Source organism: Dama dama, chromosome 2 (assembly GCF_033118175.1).
Source record: "Dama dama isolate Ldn47 chromosome 2, ASM3311817v1, whole genome shotgun sequence".
NCBI lineage: Eukaryota > Metazoa > Chordata > Mammalia > Artiodactyla > Cervidae > Dama > Dama dama.
The window spans coordinates 5,401,000-5,419,205 of record NC_083682.1 but is presented as its reverse complement, the minus strand read 5'-3'; the positions used below and the strand labels follow the sequence as shown (position 1 = coordinate 5,419,205).

Here is an 18,206-nt window from a genome sequence, read left to right as displayed (position 1 = left end):
CTCCATCTGGCCAGCTGCTGGGAGGAGCCTGTCCCTCTGGAGTCCAGGGCTGCCCCGGCTCAGGGCCTCAGGCCGCTGGGCTACAGCCTACATGCCTGGCAGAGACTCGGCTCCAAGAAAGAGCAGCATCTGGTTAGGAACAGAGGGCGGCGTGTGTCTCAGGAACTGGACTGAGCCCAGGACTCTGAGCTTCACCTTCCTGGGGAGCAGAGCTGAGCACTCGCAGGTGGGGCAGGTGCCCAGTGCCGAGCCGGGCGTGTTTGGGGGGAGGGAGGTGTGAGCCGAGAGAGAGGCTGGCCGCACGGACAGCTGGCAGCCTGGCTGAGAGCGCTGGGCGCTGTGGGACCAGCACACCCAGGGCTTGGGGTGGGGCACCCCGGGGCTGGAGGTCACTCTCAGGAGACGCAGGGACGGGGTGGGTGGGGGGGCCACCTGCGCCGGGGACAAGCCTGACCCCTGCTCCGGCGAGCGTACAGTCTGACCCAGGAAGACACTGAGGAGATGGGAAGCCAGGATGAAAGCAGTGAGGAGGGGGCGAGGGTGGGGCTGAGAGGAGAGCTGCCACCCAAGCCGTGACTTCAGAGCGGACTCGACCCTGCAGGGCGCCACCCGGCAGAGTCCTGGGGTCTAAGGCAGACGGGGCAGGGGTGGAGGGCCTCGTGGGCACAGGCAGCACTGGGGGCTGTGTCCCAAGACCTCGCACAGAGGGCACAGCATCGAGGGCCCCTCCCGGCCACGCTCCAGACATCTGGAAGGACGGGCGGTGGTCTCCCTCCACCTGCCCGGCCACCCCACCGTCCCGCCCATCCTGCCGCATCAGGAGCAGCTGCGTCCCCCCAACCCAGAGACTCAGGACACATCCCAGGTGACGGCAGAGATAGGCTTTTATACTTTTTATTGTTTGTATAGTACAATCTTTGTGGTAGCGGGAATGTATGCACAAAAAAACAATTCAAATAAGAGTTCAGAGTAAAAAACAAAAGGATTTATCCCAAAGGACATTTAATATACATGGACTTCACAGCTATACTCTATCCATGCCCCAGACTCCACCCACGGGCTGTGGTCTCCCACTGGGATGGCCGCACGATGACCACATGAACGGGCAGCGGGCGCAGGCACGCCAAGGCCCCAGCACCGGGGTGGCAGGAGGTTTCCGAGGGCACGGGGCAGGACCAGGCCTGGGGGTGGGGGGCCAGCCCTGCCGGAGCAGCCCCAGCTCCAGGCTGAGCAGGGGGGGTGGGAGCCGGGGGCAGAGAGCAGGTGGGGGGACAGGTGTGTCCACGTGGCCCTCAGTGGCCATGGCCCGCTACCCGCCCCGAAGCCAGGGTTAATAAAGCACTTTGTTAGAGGGCATGGGGCGGGGCACATCCAGTTGGGGTGAGACTCACCGGCGGAGGGAAGTTCGGACGACAGGAAGCAGGTAGCCACGTTCCTCACGGCCCCCGCGCCCCCCGCGCCGTCGGGGGGCAGTCAAGCCAAGGAGCATGGTCACAGTGTCACCGCCCCCTCGGGAGCGAGCAGTGTCTGCACGCCCATCACAGGGCCCACTCAGCGCTGTCCGCCAGCACAGCCATTCACACCGGGTAAAGATCAACATTAACCACAAAAGGCACCTGCGACAGAAACGTCTTCTCTAGATGAGAGGGGTCTGAGATCTTGCACTATTGCACTAGTGTACTATAATTCTGCTTCCCAATCTCAGAGTCCTAGTGAGGTCGTAAACGAGATAAGAAATAAATGTTACTCAATTTTAATACAGTCTTTCGTATCATACACATCTGTGTTGGGCGGCGCGACGTCTGAGCCTTCCGGCCGCGGGTACAGTGGTCAGAGCACAGAGGCGCCGCGGGCTCGGCCACCCCGACGCCATCCAGGGATGCAGGCAGGAAGGCCGCACATGGTCACACCCCGAGCCTCCTCTTCTGGTCAAAGTAGGCATCGAACCTGGCTTGGGCGTACTCCTAGGAGACACAAGCAAGAGTGGCCTCACCAAGGGTCCCACCTGTCCCCGGCACAGAGGGAGCCGCTGCGGGCCGGCCAGCAGCCGTGCTGCCCCAGGGCCATCCTCTCCCACTGGCAGCCCAGCTCCCCGCTGCGGCCTGCCACGCTGGCCCGGCCCTGCCGACCCAGACAGGAGACGGGACGTCCGTCTATGGACCTGGCGCTGCCACAGTGCACCAACTCATTCACTTCCAACGCTACGGACACAGGTTGACAGCCCCAACAGGCTCCTCTTCCAAAGCCCAAGGCCCTTGGGCGTCAGCAAGTGTGGCACCAAGGTGGAAGACAGGATGCGTGTGTGTGCCACGTATGTGCTGGGATCACTGCGGCACACTTACTAAAAGGAGGGAGTGAGCACACCTGGCCAGCCTGCGTGTCCCCGGTCTGTCCCCCCCGTCGGTCCATCAGTGTGGGGACAGTTTCTGAAGGACCACTCCAAGTTGAGAAGCCTGCTGTGCCAGCTGCCAAGATTATAGCATCACCTTAAAAAACCTGAACACTGAGGGAGAATTTATAAACCAACACAAACTCACTCATCTAAAACGTGCGGTGTTGGCTAAAGCACACAGCCAGCCTACCACCAGCACTACCGTCACCCTCCGAGTTCTTGGGGCCTCCGCAGTCAGGCCCTCCAGGCTGCAACAGAATGCTTCCACGTGAACGGAATCATCAGACACAGCCCCTCTGGGGTCAGGGACACTTCTGCGCGGCTGGGGAGGGCAGTGTTCGTCCGTCTGGTGCGGAGCAGTTCTCTGTGACATGGCCCCAATGCAGCGTGGTCACACAGTCGTCTGATGTTGGGCACGTAGAATGCTCCCAGTCTGGGGCTATCAGAGCATGTGAATTCGGGTCTTGGTGTGCAAACAGGCTTTCATTTCTCTTGGCTCAGTACCAAAGAGAGGAACTGCTGGGCTGTATGGTTAAGTGTGTATTTGACTTTAGATAAGAGGCAACTGGTTTTCCACACTGGTCACCCCCTTTTGCAGTCCCACCTGCAGTGTATGTGACATCACCTTCTTGCCAACATTCAGCATTGTCGGTTTAAGTTCTACCCACTGACACGGGTGTGCAGGGCATCTCTCTGGGCTTTAACTGGCATTTCTTTCATGACTATATCAGCAGAAGAACAGATGCTTCCTGGTCATTTATCTTCTGCATCGTGTTCAAATCTTCTGTCCTTTCATAAAGTAAGTTGTTTGCTTTCTTGCTGAGTTATGAGTTCTTTAGACATTCTAAACACAAGTCTTTGTCAGATGTAAATTTGCAATATTTTCTCCCAGTCTGTGGCTTGGCTTTTCATTTTAATGATGTCTTTCAAAAAACAAAAAGTTGTAAATTTTGAATCAGTCCAATCTATTGTATCTTTTTTCTTTGATGGTGAGAGCTGTGTGTAACCTCCAAAAATCTTTGCCACAGTCATGAAGCTTTTCTCCCATTTCAGCTTTTCCATTTAGGTCTATTATCTGTTTCAAGTCAACTTTTGTGTATGGTACAAGTTCAAAGTTCATTATCTTTTTTCCGTACAGCTTATTCAGTTGTTCCCATGTCATATTTGGAAAATCTAACCCTTCCTGCAATGAACTTTCTTGGCCTTTCTGGGGAATACCAGTTGCCTATGTGTGTAGGAGTCCATTTCTGGAACTCAATTCTATTCCATCTGATTTATGTATGTCTTTATACCAACACCACATGATCTTAATTATTTTGCTTGGTAAACTGTGAAATCAGGTAGCATGTCTTCCAAACTCTGTTCTACAATTTTGGTCTTTTAGTTATTCCAGGGCCTTTGCACTTTCACGTAAGTTTTAGAATCAGCTTGTCAATATCTATCAAAAGCCTGTGGGGTTTCGATGGGGTCATGGAGACGCAGAGATTGGTTTGGGGAGAATGAACATTTTAAGTCTTCTAAATCCATACATGTGGTTATTTCTCTGTTTATAATTGTCAGTGTACAGATCATGCATGTTATTTTAAGTATTTCACATTTTTTATGCCAAACTATTAAATTGTTTCCAGCACATCTGAATGCAGCTGGCTTTTGCATATTGACCTTGTATCCTATGACCTTGATAAACTCAGTGATTTAAACAGCTTTTCTATTGACTCTTTTCTATTCTTCCATGTACACAATCATGTCACCTATAAAATAAAGGCGGTTTTCTTCTTTCACCTTCCTGTACTGGCGAGAACTCAGCACACACACCCTGGCCTGCTCTCCACTCGGGGCACATGTGGGAGGAACGTCTGGTCCTTTACTGTTGATTGTCACAGCCCACTGTGGGCTCCCATGAAGCCCTTTACCTGGCTGAGGAAGTTCTCCGTTACTAGTTTGCTGAGACTTTCTGTCGTGAACAGGTGTTCCAAATGACTGAATTCTGTCAAACACTTTTCCTGCGTTCACTGAGGTGACTGCATGATTCTTCTCCTTTCTTCTGTTAACATGGTGAATTACATTAATGGGTTTTTCAAATGTCGATGGCAGTCTTGCACTTCAGGGATAAATGCCACTTGGTCATACAATAATTATCCTTTTATATATACTGGATTTACTCTTGCCTGTTCTTTGGTAACGGCTTTTGGGTGATGTCCATGAAGGGCACTGATGTGCAGTCTTCTTGAAATGTCTAGTTTTGGTGTCAGGGTCATGCTAGTCTCGTCAAATGAGCTGAAAAATGATCCCTCCCCCTTTATTTTCTAAAAGTTTCTGTTAGATTGTTACTTCTTCCTTAAATGTTTGATAATATTCATCAGGACCTGAAGTTTAGTCTACAGGTTTTTGATTATCAGTTCAATTTAATAAATACATGGCCATTTATGATGTCAGTTTTGGCCATTTTTATCTTCCAAGAAATTGGCACGTTTCAAGCAAGTCGTCAGATCTGCAGGCAGAGTTGTTTCTCACTCTTGTACTTTAACATCTACCGACTTTATGAGGATGGCCTCTCTCTGTACCTGGTTTTGGTAATGTCTGCCTTCTCCTTTCTTGCTCAGTATAGCCAGATATTTTTAAATACTTTTGTGGTATCATTGATTTTTTCTCTATTTTTAATATTTTATATTTCAATGATTTCTGCCCTTACCTTTATTCTACTTCTATATACTCGGGTTTAATTGGTTTTTCACTTTCTAGCTTCTCAAGGTAGAAGCTTATGTTACTAGTTTGAGAACTTTCTTCTTACTCAGAACAAATGTTTAAGCTACAAAACCAAAAGATTCCAAACACTGTTTTAACTGCATCCCACAAATTCTAGGATGTTGTGTTTCCACTCTTGTTCGGTTGCTAAGCCATGTCCTTTAAAACCCCGTGGACTGCAGCACTGCCAGGCTTCCCTGTCCTTCACCATCTCCCAGAGTTTGCTCAAATTCATGTCCATTGAGTTGGTGATGCTATCTAACCATCTCGTCCTCTGCTGCCTCCTGCTTTTGTTTTCAATCTTTTCCTGAATCAGGGTCTTTCCCAATGAGTCGGCTCTTCCTATCAGGTGGCCAAAGTACTGGAGCTTCACCTGCAACATCAGACCTTCCAATGGATATTCAGGACTGATCTCCTTTAGGATTGACTGGTTTGATCTCCTTCCTGTCCCAGGGACTCTCAACAGTCTTCTCCAACACCACAGTTCAAAAGAATCAATTCCTTGGTGCTCAGCTTTCTTTATGGTCCAACATGCACGTCTGTACACGACTACTGGAAAAACTATAGCTTTGACTATATGAACCTTTGTCAGCAATGTGATGTCTCTGCTTTTTAAGACATTGTCCAGGTTTGTCAAAGCTTTCCTTCCAAGGAGCAACTGTCTTTTTTAATTTCATGGGTACAATCACCATCCACAGAGATTTTGGAGCCCAAGAAAACAAAATCTATCACTGCTTCCACTTTTTCCTCTTCTAAAAAAATGGTGTTTCCATTATAACTCAATTAAAATGTTTTCTAATTGTCCTTTTAATTTCTCCTTTGACCCAGGCTTTATTTAGAAGTATACAGTTAATTTCCAAAAAGAATTTTCCAGATATTTTTGTGGTGGTTGGTGATTTCCAGTTAAATTGCACTGTGGTCAGAGAACTTACTCTACAGCAAATGTGAGGGCTCACAGCCCAGCCCGTGGCCTATCCTGATGAAGGCGCCCCATTCTCTGAAAAGGAAGTGTGTCCTGCAGCCTCTGGGGCTCCGCACATGTTCGTCAGGTTGAGCTGGCTGAGGTGCCGTTCAGGTGTCAGACGTCCCTGCGGCAGGGCTCCTGGCTCCATCCGCTATCGCCAGGGGTGCAGCCTACCAGGTGAAGGCGCCCCTCTGTTCTTTCAGCTTTGTCAGTTTCTGCTCTATGACTTTCGTTCTGGCCATGCTGTGAGGCACGTGAGATCCCAGTTTCCTGACCAGGGACTGAACCCATGTCCCCTGCAGTGGAAGCACAGAGTCCTAACCACCGCACCACCAGGAAAGCTCCTGCCCTGTGTCTCCTGAAGAAGACAGGGGCACGCACACTCAGGACCTCTGTGTCCCGCGCGTGAACTGATGCCTGTTCTAGGATGCAACCCTTTTCTCTGTCTTCGGTGGTCCTGTTCTGAAGTCCACTCGGTCTTACAGTAACATCTGGTCATGACTCCAAATCCGCTTTAAAAAACCTGAATGTTCTCGTCTACGAGCGTCTGTGCGTTACCAAAGCTTCTGCCCATCAGCAGAAACCATCCTCATGGTGGACTGAGGACAAAAGGAACCGGCCGTTTCCCACCGCAAGTGCCAAAGCCAGGTGCCGCTGCACTCGGGAGCACCCCTGCCCGGGACACCCCCACCACTCACTGCGGAACGGAGTTAAATGCAGGGTCTGTGCCAAGGACAGTTCTCAGAATAGAGTAAAAAAACAGCCTAGTATGGTATAAAACTTGCTGCAAAAAGGGGTCTAATTCATTCAGCTTCCAGCTCTTAGGCCAGGCACTGCAGGCTAGAGGATGGGGTGGGAAGAGATGAATAAACGAAAGCGTGGGAGGCACAGGCCCCCACCGCCGTCAGGAGGACTGAGGTCGGGATGGGTCTCGAGGGGCCGGATTTCTACATCCACCATCCGAATCACAGGACCACATGGCACTCCCCTGAAGCAGGGAGGCGGGGATTGCGGGCCCGGGAAGGGAGGGCAGCTCCAGAGGCAGACTCCGCACCCGCGACAGGGGCTTCCACTATGCGGCCGGGGGAGCCCGCTGTCCCGGTGTTGGTCACAAGGCACAGGCAGGCGGAGGGGAACGCGTGACCCTCTGGAAGGAAGAGCCGTTTACCGCCAGGTGCTCGTGTACAAGGACGCATTTCCCCTGGGAGGAGAAGAGAAAAACCACCCGCAACACATACCATGTACCCAAATTCAATGGAGGAAATCTTGGCCTGAACGACGGACCAGAGTCCCCAGAAGAAATGGGACGCGAGAGCAAACCTGTAAGGACAGAAGCAGGACGTGCAGTGAGACGGGGCCCGGGACGTCACTCCATGCCCAGCGGGCGCTCTGACTCGGCAGGGTGCAGGGGACGACATGCCCCAGCAAGGGTGGCGGGAGCCCTTGGCCAGCCGTCCCCGCCCCCAGCCGGCGGCCCTGAGGGGGTGAAGCCCCGACAGCCCATCCCATGTTGGGCACATGGGCCAACACTCACGGGACCCACACGGGGGCCCTGGCGGCCGTGCTGGTGAAACAGGGCTCACATGAGGAATGAAACCCTCTGCACGGAGGTGGGCGCCGGTGGCCCCCAGCACACACCAGCGACAGGAGGACAGCCTGGGCCTGGGGGACCTGCTGCGGTCCCGTCCCTTCTGCCCCGGAGGTGGACTGGGGGGAGGTGTGGCCAGGTCCCACCTCTAGGCTGTGCCATGCCTCTCGCCACCGCGAACCCATACTCCCCTCCAACAATGAAGATGAGCTCTCACTCGGGAACGAGCGCTTCGGGGCTTCTGCTGCTCTTGCCCCTGACCCACTGTATCCCTGGCACCACCATTCTGTCTGGGCCTGTCCTCCATGCCCCCTTCCTATTTCCATCTGTTCAGGAACCAGAGAGGGAAGCTCTCTGCTGCAGGAGGAGCTGAGGGGCCACCGGGGTGGCCGCAGCTCAGAGAAAGAAGTGTGGACACTTCTGAGGCCTGCGAGGAGGGGGCTCTGTGCCAAGGGAGGGGGGTCACAGGGATTCCAGCCGTCCCTGGTACCACGGAATCTCACGGGAAAGCCCAGAGGCTAGGGGTAACTCGGACCTCTCCACTAAAGAGATGAGAGAGGGTGAAAATACCGTGCTCTAGACCTCTGTGGAATCTGGGGGTTTCTCAGCCTTGCTTCGAGAGCTGCCAAGGACACAGACGTTCGGTTATTTCCTCGTATTACCTGATGGAGCCCCCACTCCAGGAGCACGCGTGACGGGAGGGCACAGGCCCTGGGGCTGGGCAGCGGGGTCTGTGGCGGGGATGCCGGTTCGGAACGCCACCCCACGCACTGATCCTGTGCACAGACCCCTCTCCTAACTTGCTGTGTGCTGAGAGCTGAAGGATCCTAACACACTCAGCCACATGGGCCAGAACCAAATGATCTGCTGTTTTTTTTTGGCAAACTACAAGACCCATAGATGTAGGGTTATGAGGAAGCTCCTAAATATTCTTATTTGCAAGGAAGCATCCAAGTGCGCGCCTTGAAGGAAGCTACTGTGACAGATCAACAAAGGAAAAGTTACCTATTGACTTCAAGCAGCATTTCTTCTTCTATAACAGACTTTTCTTCATTACTGAGGTTTTCAAATTCATTTTGGAATGCAGCCAAGTAATTGGAAATAAAATGGAGCTTTAAAAAAAAGTAATGACATTAGGATCAATGATGGTTAAAAATAGATGATGTCAAAGTTGTCCCTCAGTGGACACCTTGCGTGACTCTTCCAGATGTCAGAGAAGCCCGCAACGTTCCTCTGCCCAGGGGCAGGGATGCAGGGAGCTCACCCACCCCGCTGGGGTGCCGGGGTGACAGAGAATGAAAGGACTCTCCAGGCCGTACTGCTGCCGAGACCACTACTACTCCTGCAGAGGGTTGTTTAGGTCGAGTCGCTCTTCTCCGCTCACCCACGCTCCTGTCTCCCACTGTCTGCCCACAAAGCGAGGCCAGCCAACAGCCCACCCCCAGCCCGGACGGCACTCCATGTGGCATGGGCTTGAGGCGCCAGGGCACCCTGACCTTCACCAGTAAATACTCCCTCAGGGCAGGAGCTGGCCCGGGCGCTGGGAAGGGGCCTTTTTCCACCTCTCAGATGCCTTGACTATCTACACACTCATGTCCGTGCACTAGCAGCGTCTGATTCCAGGCCAGAGGAGACGCGGTTTACCCTGATGTTCTACCAGGTGGCACCATGGGTCTGCGTGTGAGTAGGATTTCTGAGAGTCCCTGTGCTTCACTATTTCATGCTCTATCAAAAGGTGACAGAACATGGCCAACCACTGCATGTTTGCTTTTGTGAAGAAGAAAACAGCCATCAGTCTTTCTTCCAGGTAGGAACCCCTGCTAACTAGTTACCCGGCTGGAAGTAACCAGTACCTCTCCCTCCCCAGCCTGCCCCTCTTTCATCCTCCTGCTCTGAAATCATCTTCCCACACTCTGCACCTCCTCCATCGGAAAGCATCCTTCACGTTCTAGCACTGTTCCAGGCTGGGGGCCGTGGATTCTGCAGTAAACTTGGTACAAGACACCTATTAAACTCTGTGTGGCAGGCACCAAGCTGAGCATCGTTCCCGCACAGTGACTCACTCCCAAGACACAGTAAGTTCCACAAGATGAGGAAACTGAAGCGTGGAAACAGCAGGTTACAACCAGCAGTGGCAGACCTGGGATTCAAATCCAGGCCTATTAGTTTTTAAAACCCATGCTGGAACCACCACCCTAGATGGTTGATTTCTGGGAGATTCTAAACGCTGAAGGTAGCAAATGAAGATAGAAAATCTGAAGAGACTGAAACCCTAACAAAGTGGTAATTAAGTGGCTCTCCCTCCCAAAAAAGTTCTAGGCCCAGATGGTTTTATGGGCAAAGTCTACCAAACTTTCAAACGGCACCATCTTATAAAAATTTGCTCCAGAAAATAAAAAGGGACACTCATTTTGTAAACTAGCATAATTTTTTATTCCAAAAGTAGGTATGAATAATTTTTTAAATGAACATTAAAGTCCTGTTTCATATACATAAAACTGCGAAAATAAGAAACTGCCTAACTGGATCCAACCAAGCATCACAAAATAACATAACTCAAATAATTTATTTTAGGAATTCCAGTATCGTTTAACATTTTAAAACACCTCAATGCACTAAAGAGAGAAAAGCATGAGATGACCTCAGGAGATGGCGACAGGGTAGGTGACCAAGACAGACACTGTATGTGATTGTTAAAACCACTCAGAAAACAGAAATGGCACTTCCTTGCCTTTCCACCACCGTGCAGTGAGGATGGTCACACAGCTCTGCCTCCACTAGAATGAAATCCTTCTTCTTACTGACAATCTCCCCTTACTGGTTTCAGAGCTCCCTCTCTGGAGACAGCTGCCCAGTGTCACAGCAGGAAGCTGAAGCCTGCTCTGTGCTGTCCTCCATGGGCTCACCAGCCTTCCTGCCCACATAGCATGACCCTGAGGTTCCAAACCATCCTGGTCACTCTGGACATAAGCAAGGTCATTGGGTCAGCCTGAAACGTGGCCAGAGGGAAGCGGCCCAGCTCTGGCTGCACAGTGTTTCAATGGCTGCCCCTGAGCATGGGCACCTGCTGGAGATGATGCCTGTGCCCAGCTCGGGCGGGTACTCGAGAAACCTCTCCCGAGTGAGCTACTGCAGCAACTGACCATCTGTGTCCTCGCCCCCAGCCCCTGGGCAATGCTCTGATCAGGCAGGGCTCCTGGGAGAAGGCTGACCTAAAGCAGGGCTGCCCAGCACAGACAAAGCTGAGGCCCTGCAAGGCTGGGAGAGTCAGGGGTGGTGTCCCCTCTGCCCAGCCTGCTTGCTTCCACATCGCAACCTACTCATCCTCAACCCAAGGCTTGGGCCATGGCTTACGAATAGAACAGAGAGCTTCCCGGGAGAAGTCCCACAGGACTGACTCCAGTCACTGGACTCCTCTCACCCAGGACAGGAAAGGGGGCTGTGGGTGCTGCAACAGCTGCAGACTTTTGTCTGCGCAGAGTGAAACACAGAGGAAAGTCTGTGGCCCCCAAAAGGCCAGAGGGCAGGGCAGAAAAAACTGGAAGGAGTTATCAAGGAGACTGTGATCCTCTCTGACTAGCTACAGGCCACCTCTGGCAAAGGACTTTAAAAGGCTGGACTCCAATACTGTTTCTATCTCGACACAACATTTTAAAGCAAAAGGACCTGCTTAACCAACCAAAACAAGCATCTTTAGAAGTGGAGCTGCAGTCAACTCTAACTGGGTAAACCGACATATGTATGAGTCACTCACTTCTCAGCAAGTGTGCATGCCTGAGGCGCCTACCTGTTGCTTCCTGGTAGGGTACTTCAGGATGTTTGCTCTGAAAAAAGGATACTTTTCATAATTATAATCATACATCCATTCACAGAAATGATTCCCAACGTCGAATCCCCTGAAAAAGAGTGAGAGGCAGAGAATGAGGCAGCAGGCCTGCCAACGAGCCCTCCCCAGACCGCAGGGTCCCGAGAACACGACTATGTCAGCGACAGGCCCGCCAACTGGGCAGCCCCAGCGACCACAGCGCCCAGGCCCACCGTCCGGAGCAACTGCTCGGGAGCCCCCTGCAGTCAGCGCTCTGAGGAGCCCATGTCAGGCCAAGCTCTGGACTCTGAGGAGCCCGGGGCTGCTCCTCACTAGCTCGACTGAGAACAGGCTAAGTGCCCATCTCACCCACCGGGACAGAAAGTGCCAGCCCCCAGCGAGGAAACTCGCAGCTGAGGATGATACCGTGACCCAAGGTCTCCTTCAACTGTTTCATACACGTATTAAGATGCTCACAGAAATAAAAACATTTGACATTACCTATAGTTGTAACTGCTGTATTCAAAATCGATGAGCATGAGTTTCTGTTTTTCGGAATTCTCCCTGCCATCCAGCAGTAAGATGTTACCTGCAGAAGGGTTTGGATGACATGACGTTTACTCTGGGCATGTTCCGTCACCAAAGACGCAGGTCCTCCAAGAGCTGGGCCAAGAGTGGTTCTGATCTGCTCAAGGCATCCTACACACGAGCCTGCCTTCCCACACCCTGCCCAGTCTGACTTGTCCAGCAATCATCAGCTAATTAGTAAAAGGTATTCTGGCTCAAACTGACATCTTACTGATGACAAGTCTTCACCAGGGGATATTCTCAAAATTAAAAACAACCGAAGAGCCTGGAAAGGGCCCAAGGGTGGACCTCAGCCAGCTGTTCTGGGAAGATCAGGATGAGGACAGCACGGCAGAGCCAGGTGCCACGGCAGTGTCGGGGAGGGAAGCCCGCCGGATGGGGCCTCGGAGGAAACTGTTTCAGTTTGAAATGACACTGAGTAAAGTCTGGTTACAGTTAGCGGTACCTGGCATTGCAATTAAAAAAAAAATTTTAATAGTTTTTAAAAACAAATTTATTTCTTTGACTATATTGTGTCTTAGCTGCAGCATGCAGGATCTGCTCTCTGACCAGGGACTGAGCCCGGGCCCCCTGTATCGGGAGTGTGGAGCCTTAGCCACTGGACCATTAGATAAGTCCCTGCAGTTTTTCAAAGAGGAGAAACCCAAGGTCATTAGAAGCACCTGAACCAGCGCTGAGAGAGCAGGGGCTCTGGCCAGTGCAGTACATGCAAGGTGCAGAGGCCTGGGTCCCCGGGCTGGTTGAGGAGGCCACCTTGCTCTTTAACACTTCTTCACATCAACAAGGTCACACGTTGACCAAAAGGAGTTAAACACTGCACAAGCATGTAGCTTTGTCGATCCCAGATCTCGGTTTAGTGGATCCTCTCAGAATTTTTTCTTATGGAAATGAGATGATCTTACATATTTTTCTAAAACTTGCTCTTTCTGCTAAATGTATCCCGGAGGTTTTTCTGTTGGTCTGTATAGAACTCAACCTCGTTATTTTAATAGTCACACAACACACATGCACAGCTGGGCCATAAATCCATGTATCTCACCCCCTCCTCATGGGCCCCTGGCGGTTATCACACACACTGGAGCGAACCTTCTAAGCAGATACACAAGGCCCAGGTTCTGCACCACGGGCAGCGTTTCTTACCTTCCTGACAGTCATTGTGACAGAACACGACGGGCGATGGAGTGGATTCAAGCAATGACCTGGGAGAGGAAGTTTCTGCTGTTACTTCTCAGACCTGCAGCTCCCTCCCCTGGCAGGGCCTCTGAGCAAGTGCTCCCTGCCCGGGGGTGGGGTGGGGGGCCTCCTCCTTGGAGCCCTCTGACCACAGAGGCCGAGCAGAGCCCTGTGTTGGGTCTGTTTGGGCCTCTGGTTTCCTTCATAGCGCTCATCACAACCTGACACTATTTTATTTACTTGTCTCCTCTCTCTCCCAACAAAAGAGACGCTCCCTGCAGGATATCTTGGTCATAATAGCTCGGAGCCATTCCTGATGTTGGTATAGCAGATGCTTAAACTTGTGAGAAATGAAAGATGGAAATACTGACACTCAGCTATGGGTGAGAGTCTAGAACCCTGCACGCCCCACAGCCTAGGGATACCCCTATAGTCTACTCAGAAACCTGTGTCAAGCTTCCTGTTCCGTGCCCTCCCAAGCTTGGGCTCAACTGTATTCCTTGTCTGTTGACACCCTCTGGCCTGTCCCAAGGGTTCTTGCTTTTTGTTTTTGTTTCAGAAAAAACCTATTGCCCTAGTCACTGACCAGGCCTGGAATTCTGGCATTTTACCTCCTCCGTGAAGCCTTCATGGATGATCAGAGGAAGGTGATGCCACTCGTGTAAAATTGAGACGGCAGAATTAACCTGTTTAAACTCATCCCACCAACCCCACATAAGACACCAGGCCTGAGACGATGCTTGCAGGGTTGCCTGGCAGCAAACGCAGTGACTCGGGGCGTTGCCGTGTCTGGGCAGACGCACTCGCCAAGGCAGGACATGGAAGCACTCACTCACCTCAGGTTTTCCAGCTCCAAAGGCAGGTTGTAGCTGAGGAACCTGTGCAGCTGCTTCGCTTTGGACTCCCCCGTAAACCTAATTCTCAGCACTTGATTCAGGTATCTTGGAAGAGAGGGAAGCAAAGGATCAGGGCTCAGTTCACCGTGACCTCGGCTCGGGGCTCCCACTCAAGAGACCATGCAGAATCTGCAGGGCCCCCGACCCCAGAGCCTAGGAAGTTGATTTTCTGCCCACCCAGCCTGTTCAGGAGCATTTCTGCAAACACTCCTCTTTCATGGCTCAGGAATTGATTTTTACATGCTAGAACGTTCGATTTATTCATGAGACCATAAGTGCCAGCAGACAGCCTGTGCGCCGGGGGACTGAGAAAGGCCTCTGACCCTCAGGGCAAACAAGAACTGCTCCAGAGACTCGAAGAGCCCTGGGGAAAGCCATGGGAGAGTCAGGCGCCTGACCACTTACTTTTCCATTGTTCCAAAGAGCCATTTTGGTTCCTTATTGAATGGCATTTTCATACCATGAAATCTGGCCATTTTCTCAGCTATTTCTGCAGAAATATCTGGCAAACTTAATTCTTCAGTGTCTAATCGCCGGCTCTGAAATAAAAGAGTGAAAAGATGGCATTTATCCAGGTAAACTTGACATGTGAGGTCACATGACCCTAGACCTAGAGTCTCTCTGGGGGCATCTCAGTCTGGTCCAGGGAACAATTCCTCCTGAAGGGGCACCGTGCCCACAGACAGCACTGCTCAGGGAGGGGCAGGCCACCTGCAAAGGTCCACTTCTTGGAGAGAACATCCTTCCCACGTACAATCGTAGCACCCCTGGGCCTGCCTTCCAGTCGCCCCACCCCATGCTGAAGGGGGCCTCTTCCCCGGGCACAACACGCCGGGCACGTCTCCAACAGTTTACGACGGGATTGCATCCAGCTCTGCCGCCAGCTCGGCCCCTCCACCTGCCCAGCTGGCCCGCGAGGCGTGATGCTCAAGGCAGCTGCTGACCGGAAGCGTTTCCCGCTCCTGCCCTCGGGCAGCCTGGCACCCAGCAGCTCCAGGCGGGGACCGTGCCCACGACCCTGACCGGCAGACGTTAAGGCAACACTGACGACGGGCCAGCATAGGGAGAACGGGCGCATGGCCCTGACTCTCGGAACCGGGATCGGAGCCAGGCCTGGCCACGTGAAGGACCCGACAGGCGCACGGGGGCAGGGGAGGCCCTACAGTGAAGCAGGCAGGGGGAGACAAGGGGGGAACAGCAGCGGCCCCGCCCCTACAGGGCAAAGACACGTGTCAGTGCGGTCAGGACCACCTCCTGCAGTGGTTCTGTGACCAGGGCCAGGGAGATGAGCCCTGGGTGACCGGGCCTGGTTCCAAGGCAAGCAGCTTTAGAGGGTGATGCAGTGCCAGGTTCCACGGACAGCTGTAGCTGGAGATACCGGGGTCGGTCCCAGATCACCACGGTCACAGTGATGCCACAACAAAGCAAGTCACATCAATGTTTTCGTCTCCCAGCATGTACAAAAGCTATGCTTACGCTACACTACAGTGCATTAAGTGGCTATAAAATTATGTCGAAGAGTCCCACAGCAACTTAATTAAAAAATATTTTATTGCTCAAAAATGCTAACCATTGTCTGACAGTGCGGGGCCACCACAAACCAATTCATAAAATACGCAGTATCTGCGGAGCTTAGTTAAACAAGGTCTGGCAGTGTGTTTTGATTTGGATGAATATACCTTTGCAGGAAAGACAGAGGTTTTGATGCAAATTCAATAGAAATCCTGCTTTTGTTTCCTGTGGTAACACAGGCCACACTATTTCGGATCACGGTGCCCGGGCTCCTGCGGTGATGACATAGACTGCACCTTCTCTGTGGGCCTCCCCCAGCCCCGACCAGTGCCCCCACACTCCTTACCGGGATGAACTGCTCCAGGCGGCCTTGGGGGAAAATGCCGAAGAGCTTCGGCCCCAGCGACCTCTCGGCGAGAATGGCAAACATGACGCTCTCCAGGACCATGGCCTCGGCACCCTGAAACACACGGTGGCACGCAGACGGTTACCGGGTCAGCCACATGCCAGGCGCCAGAAGCCCTTCCACGTGAGCCGTTCATCTAGTCCCACAGCGACTCTGTGGTTGGGCACTTTTACTACTACTGTTGTTATTGTTATTAATACTACACTTGTTGTTACCATCATCGCCCCTACTTTAAATATGAAGAAACAGATTGGTAAACTGCAGGTTTCATGCTGGCAAGGGCTTCCCAGATGGCTCAGTGATAAAGAACCCCCCCTTGCCAGTGTAGGAGACCTAAGAGATGCAGGTTCAATCCCTGGGTTGGGAAGATCCTCTGGAGTAAGACATGGTAACCCACTCTAGTATTCTTGCCTGGAGAATTCCATGGACTAAGTAGCCTGGTGGGCTATAGTCCATGGGGTCGTAAAGAGTCGGACACATCTGAATGACTAACACTAGGATGCTGGTAAGCATCCCACTCTATTGATGAGAGTCAAAATTCTAGTTGAATTTAGGTCACTGGTTCCAAAAATAGAACAGTATCAATAGTTTACCACTTCAATTTAGTCTCACCCTTGGCATCTCATCAAAGGCCACACAGTCCACCGTCCTGGTGAAGGTTAATTTGCTTTTCGGCTGACAGCACCCAGTGAGAGTAAATAGGCAAAGGGCCCTCCGCCCAGGAAGCTATGCCTGGGATTACTGGTTCAGGCCGGCTCTGCGCTGGAGCATAAAGCAGTCAAGGTTTCTGTTTTCTGCTTTTACTCCCAATCCTGTCATTTAATGTTTGTTTGAAAATGAAAGAACACACCAAGTCACAGACGCTGCTACATTAGTCCTACTAACTAAGTGGGATCTAGAGTCATTCTGCCTTCAAAATCCATCTTTTGTTCTCAATTCAAATCCATTCCTTAGTCCTCTTCCCTTCAGCAGCAAATCATAGCTTAAGAGTGTCCATCTGTTGGGGTGGACGGGTGGGAAGGAGCCCTATATCCAGTTCTCCGAAGGAGCTTCTGCAGGTGGAGCTTCTAGGTCGATGTGTCAGGAGGGGCGTCAGGTGTGGTCTGGAAACACTCAGGGGTGACCTTGTCACCCCTTGTTCAGAAAGGGGCTGTGTGGACAGGATCTCAGAGAAACACTGTTCACATAAAACACAGTTTTTAAAATACACTCATTTTACCAAAACAGATGGAGAGACTTCACAGGACAAATTCACCAGGCAGGGACATGATTCTGAGGTTGGCGATTAAAAAACAAAAAGGAACAACTGCTTTCAAAGGATATGGGACACATATCAAGGTAAAAGGTGACCCAGTCACTTTATATTTGGGGGACTGGGTAATCCATCCACCACCTCGTGTAATCCCCCCGACTATGTCTGACCACCTAGTGAGTTATGACATCACCGCCTTGCCAGGTCTAACCATCACCACCTTGAGAGGCCCCATCCCACTAACCTGCAGTTCTGTACATATGACTGCAACGAACCAAACTGCATCCTCCCCAAAGTCCTAGGTTAGTTCACACCCTCACCCCTAGTGAGATGCTATTTGGAGATGCCTTTGGGAGGTGCTGAGTTTAGATGAGGCTGAGTTTAGATTAGTTTTAGAGGGCGGAGCCCTAATGCGTCCGCATCCTTGTTAAGAGGTGACTCCAAAGAGTGTGCACCCTCTCCCAGGCCCTCTCTCTCTCTCTCCCTGCCGCGTGAGGGCACAGGCAGAAGACGGCATCTGCCATCCAGGAAAGGACCGTCACCAGAACCCAGCTGAGTGCTGGCACCCTGACCCCGCCCACCAACCTCTGGAACCATGAACAGTAAACGTGGGGTTTTTCCTGGCAGTCCAAGCAGATGAAGACACTACCATCCAGACACAGCATCGATCTGTCAGGTTCATGGATTTGAGGAGGATTTCTACCAGACAGGTGCTACTCCTTAAATCCTTAGAGAATGACAACAAATTCCTAACAGCTCTGCTGAAGTGGCAGAATGTTTTCTCTCTCTCATCTGACCTCACGGCAAACCTCGGCAGGAGGTATGGTCAGCGTGGGCCTGTTTACCTCAAGTCCAGCCTCAGAGACACCCCGCAAGCAAAATGGA

At 51.9% G+C, this 18,206-nt stretch overlaps 1 protein-coding gene across 5 annotated transcripts in view; it reads right to left on the bottom strand.

Annotated features, from left to right (window-relative positions):
• Positions 1-878: 878 nt before the first annotated feature.
• The window catches only part of CHKA (choline kinase alpha), a 56,721-nt gene continuing 39,393 nt past the window's right edge, over positions 879-18,206 (bottom strand). For 3 of the 5 annotated variants that reach the window (XM_061162188.1, XM_061162161.1, XM_061162179.1), the window contains 9 exons: positions 16,010-16,123; positions 14,557-14,690; positions 14,092-14,196; positions 13,223-13,281; positions 11,996-12,083; positions 11,477-11,585; positions 8,695-8,801; positions 7,340-7,421; positions 1,757-1,964 (listed from right to left, as the gene is read on the bottom strand). In XM_061162188.1, coding sequence (XP_061018171.1) covers positions 1,905-1,964; positions 7,340-7,421; positions 8,695-8,801; positions 11,477-11,585; positions 11,996-12,083; positions 13,223-13,281; positions 14,092-14,196; positions 14,557-14,690; positions 16,010-16,123 — 858 coding nt within the window. In that variant the 3' untranslated portion in view covers positions 1,757-1,904. Of the gene's footprint in view, positions 1,965-7,339; positions 7,422-8,694; positions 8,802-11,476; positions 11,586-11,995; positions 12,084-13,222; positions 13,282-14,091; positions 14,197-14,556; positions 14,691-16,009; positions 16,124-18,206 lie in introns of all 5 variants that reach the window. The other 2 variants (XM_061162151.1, XM_061162170.1) reach the window with 1 other exon arrangement.